The sequence below is a fragment of the Beta vulgaris genome, chromosome 4, assembly GCF_026745355.1.
Source record: "Beta vulgaris subsp. vulgaris cultivar EL10 chromosome 4, EL10.2, whole genome shotgun sequence".
Lineage (NCBI taxonomy): Eukaryota > Viridiplantae > Streptophyta > Magnoliopsida > Caryophyllales > Amaranthaceae > Beta > Beta vulgaris.
In genome coordinates, this window is record NC_079205.1 from 23,330,756 (window position 1) to 23,341,607 (window position 10,852).

Sequence of the window (10,852 nt, forward strand, 5' to 3'; positions counted from 1 at the left end):
GAAGATTTTAATCTATGATAAAGAGCATGGGAACTCAAATGTTACCACAGATGCAATATATAAGGAAGTATTTCAGAATGTGTAATAAGTACTATCAAAACTTCGAATTTATATGTTTAGTTTTACTTTCAATTTATTAATATAGTCACTCACAATTGTCTTATCTTCTACTTTGTTGCATATTATACGATAAATGCTTCTTTTTTAAATAATTATATGTCACTTTATTGGTTGTTTTTGTGTTGAATTCATACTCATTAAACTTTTTTTTTGGAAAAATAAATGCAAACAATTAGCATGCACATCACAGGTGTTGAGCTAATTTATAGAATAAAATACTTAGAGACAAGCAACCTTTCAAAAGATTTTCCTAATATTTTCATAACTGTGTAAAGATCGAGATTCGAACTATAGTCATATACTAGGATTCTTTCCTTTTTCCAAACGAAAATATTTAAAGGTGTTCATATTAAAGGGACGTTGCCATATGTTACTCTCCAATGTATGTGCTACGTGTCACTCTTCTTAAGCTTCTAATACGCAAGTTTATGATCTCATTAAAATTATTAACAATGTGTTATTAGCAGGATCCGAACACATGACCTTTGAAATAAAATTTGAGAGTTTAACCACCAATCTACTATATTCTAATATTTATTGTTTCAAAGTAAAACATATAAAGTCTTATAATTATCTAAACTGTAAATACATAGACAATCCTTTTGATCTCTTACACTTTTATTAAGGCAATAACATTCTCTTACCCCAATTCATTCATAATGTTATTTTTATCCCCAATTCCTTGGAATAAGTTTCTTAAAAAAAAACAACTAATCATGCCATAACTTTCATTTTGCAATTTTGAACGAACTAGAAAGAATTACAAAAAGCTATGGAATCAATTATGAAACTTACTAATAATAATATATTTGATAATTATAACTGTCCGCGGGCCGCGGCATCACCCATGCCAAAATACTAGTTCATTAACTTGTTATGTGTGACCTCATAGCATTTAGATATAGTTAATTGTAAGCCTAAACGCATTGGTCGGGTCTACATATCGTAGTTGGTTTTTGCAAACACACTATAAAATATCCAAATCAATAAATAACCTTCATATGTAATCCTATGTTTGTTATTAGTAATTTTCAACTTGATCGAAGGACAATTACTTCAAAATTTTCACCTGATATGCCCAAGTTTTAAATTTTTCATTTATGTACTAGAAGAAACGTGTGTTGTAAAGCCAAAATATACTTCCCTTTTTCTTTAATTGCAACGTTCCCTTAATTAGAAGTTTTATATCAATTGCAACATTTTCGTATTTGGTAATATCTTCTCTCTATCTCTCTTTTTTCACATATAGATCCTACTTTTTATCTATTTCTATCTCTCCCTTTTTCACATGGGTTTATTAGGAAAAGTGAATGGGGTATGTTGTAACAATTATGAAACGGCGGAAGTATATCATTATTGTTTCTAAAATTCACCATATACCCTTAATTTTTTTGAAAGAGAAATTTCATTAATTGAAGGCCAAACGATATCTACAATTAAAAAAAACAAGATACAATTAAACAAGGTTAAATCAAATTTGTCTTCAAAAAACTGTAATGAACCAGATCGAGCAATATATAGCGCAACCCCCTTGTATTTGCTGAATCAAACAACTATTGATGAGGAGGTCTATCATTCTGACATAGTTTGAAAAGAACATTCTTGATCGAGCCATGTTAACCGCATCCGAGATTCCAATACCTTCATGTTGAGTCTCGAACTTCAATCAATAAGAACATATTCTTATACCTAAAAATAAAAAAAAATCATACTCACAACTCTCATAAGGGAGAAGGAGATCTCTACAACAGAGACTAAAAATCCCATAACAAGGTTAGAAGAAATCTCATAAAGAGATACTAATTTATTCAACAAAACAAGAAATGAACTACAAACTGAAAACAAAAGGGGAAAAGGGGCTTACCATGGATGAAATTATAGATGGCAACCCCTAACCAGCCCGATCCAGATATTTTTGGGACCCTACGTAAAATAGTAGATTGGGGACCCCTTTAAAAATACAATTTATAAGAGAAAAAAGTAAAAACATTTGATAGTAGTTCTATGAAATAAATACATTGTTCAAGCGAATGCAAATTTGCAAATAAATTTACCAAAAAAAATTGTTCAAGCAACTCATATGCCATCATCTAATACATGATAATAAAATATCATAAAAAAGGGTTCTACGAGCTTTCTGAGATGCAAAATCATTAATGATATTATCAATATCGATGTTTTCCAAAAGTTCCTTCTCTATTGATAAAACTGCAAGACCATTCAACCGTTCTTGTGGGAGGACCTCAAGTAGGTTTTGATGAACTTTAACTTTGAAAAACTTCTTTCAGCCGATGCCACAGTCACCGGAACTGTTAAAAAAATTCTATAAGCGATTGAAGTATATGGATAACAATCTGCATATTACAAACTCAAGAATTTCAGTGGTTAACATTAATTTATTTGGCAAAGTAGATTGTAGCACTTTCAATTAGGAGTAAAGATCATTCAAATCCACATCAAATGAATCACCATGAGAAAAAGTAGAATGAAAAATAACACAACATTCTCTTAATTCTTTTTCCTCCGATGACCTTAACTTGTTTGATTAAACAAAAATCCAAAAATACTTTTCAAAGTTTTTAGTTGCTTAAATATGCTTTTCAAAGAAGTACGTAGTTGCCATATCAACAACAACAAAAAAAAAATACTCAGTCTAAATAATTATTCAGGAGACTGGTTTTGTTCATCCTCTTAATTATTTTCATCAAAATGTATTTTTCTAGTAACACGACATTTTGTAGGAAGCGTAGGCTCTACATCCATATCAAGTGTAATACTTCTAGCAATATTCATACTAGAAGTGAAGCCTTCCTCTCTAAACTTTTCGAAATATGACAACATACCTTCAACTTGTTCTATGGTGGTGTCGATACACATTGACTTAAATTGCAATTTCTTTCTCATTTTATTTATAACAAATTGAATCTCATACCAAATAACCATACCAAGCAAAAACTCAAAACTCCCAAGTGCGTTATATAAAGACTCTGCTTCACTCTTGGACTTTGCATCATTACCACAAGAATCATATAAAATTGACAAAGTCAATCTTAATTGGGGAGCTTGAAATCTAATAGCTTTAATTTAACACTTTTTATTCGACTCTCCCAACGAGTATTAGATAAACATTTCAAAGTAAGATCGAAAACATTATCCAGCAAAATTTTCCATCTTTCTGTAGAACCAGAAAACAAATTATATCTGCGTTGAACAATTCCAAAAAATGAAATAGCTCTAGTGCAAGAATTTTCCATGTCGCTGTTAAGAGCAAGATTCAAACTATGATAAGCACAAGACATATATAATGCTCTCGGGTTTACTTCAAGTAAACATTTTTGTACACCTTGGTGCTTCCCTTTCATACTGGAACCATTATCATAACCTTAACCCCTTGTATTATCATCAAGAGACTTTAAAACATTTTGTAATTCAATAAAAAGTCCCAATTCCGATGTATTATTTACCTCTTGGAACTCTAAAAAGTACTCTTCAATTTTTATCTTCTTTGTTGTCATATTCACACATTGTATTATCAAAGTCATTTGTTCTTGATGAGCAATACCCGGAGTAAAATCAAGAATTATGGAAAAATATTTTACCTCTTTGATAGTCTTGATTATAGAACTCTTCACACTATTCGCTAAAAGAGAGACCAATTCATTTTGAATTTTATGCCCAAGATAATGATAATGAATTGAATTTCACGATTTTGAATGCGTCTAATATGATCTTGCATTATCACATCTAATTTTCCAATCATTTCAATCAATCCTAAGAAATCATTAGTACTATCTTGATATAGTTTTTCATTGGATCCTCTAAAAGCCAAATTATGAGTAACAAGACATTTCACAACCGAAAATATTCTAAGTATTTAAAACTTGCCTCCATCGATCTTTCTCTTTTATAATCACTTCTTGCAAGTTTTTATCAATTGTTTCATTCTTATATAGCCTTACTCTCATTTCATTCCAAGTAACATATTATTCATATGCTCGGTATTTTCATGTTGTTTGAGTCTCTCACTAATACACTTCCAATCACATAAACCCTCATTTGCTAACAAACTTTTGCTAGTAATAGCAGACTTGGACAACTTGCAACAAAAACAAAACACTTTGTCAACATGTTCAGAATAAACCAACCATTTTCTATCACTAGTCTCACCATTGTTCAACTTCCTAGAAAAATAAGCGTATGAAAAATGCCTATTATAATCATCAAGAGGAAAGTCAAGATTTAATTCTCTTATAGGCCCCTTTTCAACTATAATGTGTCTTGTTTTGTCATCAAGGTTAGTCCAATTCTTAGGATCATAAATATCCACAAAAAGAATTTCTTGTTCTTCATCAATACCATTATTAATTAGTAGGAATTGGTAGTTCTTCATCAATGTCAATAATATCAACATTTGGAAAATTAGAGTCATTTAGAACATCAATAGGCTCGTTTGGAACATTTTCATTATTGTCATTGACTTCATCATGTAAATTTTCATTTGGTTGATCTAAATTTTCATGAACCACATTTCTAACAACAAATATGTCAATAGCGCCTTGCTGTGATTTAACAACTCTTTCAACAATTTTTCTTTTTTTTTTTTCCTTTTTTCACTTCTAGATAAATAATGTTTTTTAAGCAACATTGTAATTTGCAAATAAAATAAATTAAATACAAAATACTCAAATCATATTACAGAAATAGAAATGGAATAACAACACCTTGAACAAGTGAATTATTAAGATAATCCGGCAGCGGCACTATGACAGCGCGAATTGCAACAATGACTTAGCAGTCGTAGGACAGTAGGACAACAAGCGATGGGCTCCAGCTGACGGAAACCACCGACAACCCTCTGACCGTCAGGCATCAGTAGAGGTAGAGCAATCCGACGATTAAGTTACCCCAACAAAGCACTCGAAACTCAAAAGTCACTTAGGCAAATCAGAATCGAAAAAATTCCCAAAAACCTTATTCATATTCTTAATTTCATAATATCTTAATAATTTCACTGATTGAGACTAAATCTTATGAGTATTGCATAATAGAAATCCAATTCTTCCCTATATAAATTGTAGAGCAAAATTCCTGTTGTCATATTTAAGGGAAATTTAACAGCTAATTTTTTGGGCAATATGAAAATTTTCAACGAGTTTGATGGAGGTTAGAGAAAATTTTGGAAATTAAAAGAAGATTTCAATATGGATCTTGGAAAGAGAGAGAGGAGTGAAGAACCGAAGAAGAGTAGAAGATGAGGAATTTTTTTCTCAGTTTAGTGAAGAACACGCGTGTGAGATTAGTTTTTAGTTTTTTTTTCCTAGTTCTATTTTAAAACCTAGAGGATTGGGCCACTTTTAGCCTTGGGCCTTTGTCCTTTGCCCCTCCAAATACCCTTCAGGACCGTACCTGCCCTTAACTGATGAAGAAGGGGTAGGAGAGGCTAGGGTTTTAAAGAGAAAAGAGAGAAGGGAGGAGGCTAGGGTTTTATATACCCTTAAATTGTTTATACAAATAATCTAAATACTTTTGGTGACTAACAACAGCGAACTTTGTTAATCATTTCAGTCACTAAATCCTAATGTTTGTCAGCTGCAACTTCGCACTTGTCTACAATAACACTTGCTGTAGCAGTCCTAGTAGACAGCAGTATATGATACTAGGCTACTAGCTCTTAAAAGTTTCGAGAATCTTATAGTGGAGAATGTGATGAAAGAAAGAGAGTGATGAGAGAGTACATTGCTTGGTTGTACTCGTACATACTCTTAGACTTTTAGCATTCTTGTTCCGCAAACCTCAACTTTATCTGAGATTTTGAGAGAGTACATTACTTACATTCCAAGTACACACAGTTAAGAGTTTTACAGAGTAGTAGTTAACACAAATACACAACGATATATATATCCGGGTCTGTCAACTTCAATATCATACATATCTTCAAAGCCATGCCACCTGAGTCTTCTTGTTGCTGGAATGGGTACTGTTGTTGATCATGGAAGGCGGGCGGTCATCTCGGTGCCTTTGCTGCTGGAGTGGCTACTAGGCGGATCGAACCGGCTAAACAACCTGTAAGATGAGATGAGAGAAAGTGCAGCATAACATAACATCACAACAAAAGTAATGGAAACTGATGCTGTAGCCTTGTGGCAAAATCCTCCAAAGGAGCCACATGCTGCACTCCAGGTGATGGCCTCGTCTCCTTTGTATGCTAAGTACACTACTTCTGTCGATACTGCTCCAGCCCCTAATATTACATATGTCAACAGCTGCACTCAAAAGTTTTTGTTGTTAGAATGCAGAAAAACAAACAAGAGGAATTGAGGCGGGGCCTACCAAAGCAGAATACATACTATGTCGTTTTATATAAAAGAAATTTAGATAATCAAAATTCAAATGGGATCAAATGACCCAAAACCTAACATTAACAACGCTTATGATTTGATACTTTGCAAAATACTTGGTCCAAAAAGCTGATCATTTGGTGGAATAATACTAGTTTTGCATAGAAGTGCCTAGACTATGCTACAATGAATTGCACAGTTTATTTGATCCTCGTTATAATCATTATGGAATAAGAAGTTTGACTCTAACCTGGTCAAGAAAGAAGAAGGTCCAAGCTCGAGACATGGTGGAAGGACGAGGAACGGCTGTAACCACCGCAGAAAGGAGGGAGTAACCAGCACATATGCCATTCGCATGAACAAGGTATCTGTAGAGCATCAATTTCTTACGTGATGTTTGTGTAAGAATTGGAGACAGATAAATGCTTACTAGTATATTAGCGATTTGATATAGTTTAGCAACCAGCACGTTTATAGTGTATGTAAGGAATTTAGGATAATTTGCCAAAAGGGACCTTAGAATTTTTTGTTTTTGCGAGAAGGGACCTTTAAAAAAAAAAGTTGGCATTTAAAGGCCAAACAACAAAAAATATTGTGACGAAGGACCTTACCACCGGTTTCCGACGTTGACCAATCTTTTCAGACATTGACTTGCCTCAATTTCTAAATGGCACTCTTATTCTAATTTTTCCCTCTTTTTTTGCCCTACTTTGACAAATTTTTCCTCCTAATTTCCCTTACTTATATTTGCTTCTTTGTACCCCAAATACCATTTTCTGCCTCATCTCCCATTTCTTATCTCAATTTTGGCTCTTTCAATCAAAGGTTAATTAGGATTTTGCAAGCTTTTGTTCAAACCCTTTTCATTTTTGGATTATTTTGTAGTTGGGAATCCTCCTTCTTGCTCTCCTACGCTGCTTTGCTCTGCTTCTCCCCATTTTAGAAAAGTTTTGTGTTAGTGCAATGAAGAGATTAAAGATGAAAACTTTAATAAAGGATAGTACAGTGAATTTACCTTTTTGCAATTAATCAGTTGGATGTCTTTCAATATTCAGCAGCACACCATCATTAATGGTGGTTTTCAAATTTTGGAGAGAGAAATAGAGAGGGAGAAATAAAGGAGTTCAAGTGACAGGGAGTTGGGTCTGTTTTTGGTATTTAGATGGAGTGCAGTTATAAAGTTAGGTGAGTGTCATTTAGCATTGAGGCAAGTCAATGCCTGAAAAGATTGGTCAACGTCGGAAACCGGTGGTAAGGTCCTTTGTCACAATATTTTTTGCTGTTTGGCCTTTAAATGCCAATTTTTTTTTAAAGGTCCCTTCTCGCAAAAACAAAAAATTCTAAGGTCCCTTTTGGCAAATTATCCAGGAATTTATCATGTATTTTCTTCATGATTTTCCGTGACAGTTGAATAATACCTCAAATATTGTAATAAATGATAATGAAAATATACAAAGAGGATTGAGTTGTATACTTGTATACTTTTGAATTGGCACAAGACTTTTGGTACAAACTTATATCCAACTTATTGCCATTATAATAGTTTATTTGTTTATCGCCTATGAAACTACGATCAGGAGAGATTAAGTTGTGACTTGATAGATTGGCATTTAAATTCTTTTTAAGTGTATTGGCTTTAAATATGACCCCTATTTTTTTATCTTTATGGATTTTTATCATATTCAATGAAAATCTGTTCTATCTTTGTCTTTTTTGCTCTTCTCGCTTACTTTTAGGGAGTCACAAAGGATAGATGGTGGGTTATAAAGAGTAATTGGCTCTTATCCCGGGCCATACGCTCCGGATTATTTACTGATTTGCAGTTGAAGTCTTCAAAAACACAAATATTTGTCTATAAATGATTGTTTCCTCCACAAAAACCAATATGAGCATTCTAGTGTAGTTGGTTACTGCATTAGCATATCAAATGAGAGGTCAAGGAATTTAAGTCTTGAAACACACATTTTTATTGTTTAATGTCTCATTTAATTGTGTGGAGGGAGGAAAGAGTTCATGTGTCAGCATGACAATTATTTGTCTTGGGTTTTAGATATATATATAGATTTCTCATATAAGTAGTTGTTGTGATGAAAAAAGTAATTCTAAGAGAATAAACATATACACCACAAAACAACAAAATAAAAACAAATGTGTATATTGCATTCTCGAAATAGCTATATTACCCATTGGTAGGGGTGTTCAAAAATATCCGATCTGATCGATCTGATTCATGATCCGGTCGATCCAATCCGATTTTTGGATATCCTATACAATTTTATTTTTTTCGGATGTTTCAGATAGGATATAGATCTTACAATTTTCATTTTCGCATATCCAAAACATGGGAGTTTTTCGGATATCCAATTCGCAATATCCGAAAATATATGTTTAAAAGGCCAGATATCCGAAATATCCCATAATCTTGATCCGATCCAAAACATATTTAATGAACTTTTCTTTTAAAAAAAAAATTCATTTTTTTTTTTGTTTTTGGATATCCGATCAGATCAACTTTTCCCGATCCGAAATTTCGAATCGGATATTCGTAATGAACATCCCTACCGATTGTTTGATTATCCAACTCTAATACACTATTAAGAAGTATATATTGTTGGCGATTGCGTAATCATAAAAAATGGCAACTCTCATGAAATCATAGAGAGAAAGCATACAAAAGGCTATAATGCTCATAATATTTTTTTGGTCTCTATATATTGAACTTATATTTCTCTTATCTCTTTCATGAGAATTGTCAGCCATTTAGGTTATCCAAACTTTTTCCAGAGACGAATAGCCGACTTGATTAGGCGATTAGTTTGATTATTCACGTTAACCACATATGTTAAATGATTAAATTAGCCATTTTTTGTTTCCTTTTAGTACCAAAAAAAATAATAATAAATTAGACACATTGGGTCAATCTAAAGATAAGCTAGTCTCTATTAAAACGGTATGACACTAAGGATTAACGTCAGACCAATTAGTTAAGCATCTGCAACATCATGCAAAAATTCACTCTTCATCTATTACTCAACTGCTACAACTAATTAGGATGTGTTCGATTATGAGAAAAGTGTTTTCCAGGAAAACAATTTTCCATATATACTTTGCTTTGTTTGGTTTGAGTGAGATTTAGAGGGAAAATATGGGCTAAACTTTGAAAGGTCCTATCTATCTCACTAATATTTAATCTCTCTCTTCAACCATGGCATGAGTACTCACTCATTCTCCATTATTACATTGATTTGGTTTGCTTGATCTTCTCTCTGTTATCATTCATTTTCCATACTTTCCTTGTAACCAAAAAAAAAGTTCAATCTAGAACTCAGCTTTCTGGAAAATGGTTTTCCTAGAAGACTATATATCTTCTATCGAAGATGTTTTCCATCCAACTAGACATTTTAGTTAAGATAAATATCATAACTATTAACCGATTATGACTGTTAACCCCAAAATCAGAACTATTAACCTGCAAAAAATCATGACTAATTACAACCCAAACCATAATCAATGTATTTTGCGTGAACGTAAAGAAAAGGTTGGATAATCAATGTAGTGGTTTATAACGAGTATTTATCTACTTGAAAAACAAAAATAGATAAATAAAAAAAACATGTAAAAACACACAAAAAAAAAGTAGATAAAGCAGTTTACTTGAAAGCTCCAAGATTGGAATACGAAATTGAGCCAAAGTCGTTATTAGTCTGAGAGTTCTTGAGCATGACAGTAAGAGCAGCTACACACAGACCCATTGGTAGCAAGCGTAAGAGTGTCTCAGCCGTACGCATGCTGCTAATTTTACCACTCTGATCATCATGTTCATTTTCCACCACCATAGCTCCGCCTTTTTCCATCTTCTCTGCCATCTTATCTCACTCGTACGTTGATTCTTCTTCACTAATACTTCAGTCAATGTAAGTCTTTCTCAATTGGTGTGAGTGATGATAACGTAAATGAAAGGTGGTTGTAGACCTGTAGTAGTACTAGTAGCTAGCTAAGGTTGTAGTAGTTGATGTATTTAAAGCTAAGTTAGGTGGATGAGGTGCAATGAATTGCCATTAAAGGTGATACCACGCTTTTCGAAATGCTTGGGTGAATTTATTGATGTCCATGTCTTTGTATTGAGTGGTTGCAATTGCAACAATGGGGTGTTTATTATTGCGTACGTGTACCCGAAAGATCGAGTACGTGCTTTAGGGGTAGTTGTTAGAAATATTATAATGATAACCGGCTAATACTCCATCCGTCTCACAATATAGTTCATGATTCTCCTTGTTGATGCTTTGGAAGTCAAGTAATTTGATAGTTATTTGGATTTTTTAAAAAAGCTAGAATTATTAATCCCATTTACACTGATAAAGGAGTAAGGGAGCTCAATAGTTTTCTCTCTTGAA

The 10,852-nt window shown here is 33.0% G+C and overlaps 1 protein-coding gene and 1 pseudogene across 1 annotated transcript; both read right to left on the reverse strand.

Moving 5' to 3' along the window:
• Positions 1-3,760: 3,760 nt before the first annotated feature.
• Positions 3,761-4,727, reverse strand: LOC130591090 (uncharacterized; annotated as a pseudogene).
• A 1,100-nt stretch (positions 4,728-5,827) lies between these two features.
• Positions 5,828-10,473, reverse strand: LOC104907589 (CASP-like protein 2A1). Its single transcript, XM_010696541.3, has 3 exons — positions 10,113-10,473; positions 6,709-6,826; positions 5,828-6,383 (listed from the first exon to the last, which is right to left on the reverse strand). Exons 1-3 carry the CDS (start codon positions 10,322-10,324, stop codon positions 6,108-6,110), a joined length of 606 nt encoding a protein of 201 aa, XP_010694843.1. The 5' UTR covers positions 10,325-10,473; the 3' UTR covers positions 5,828-6,107.
• Positions 10,474-10,852: the final 379 nt, after the last annotated feature.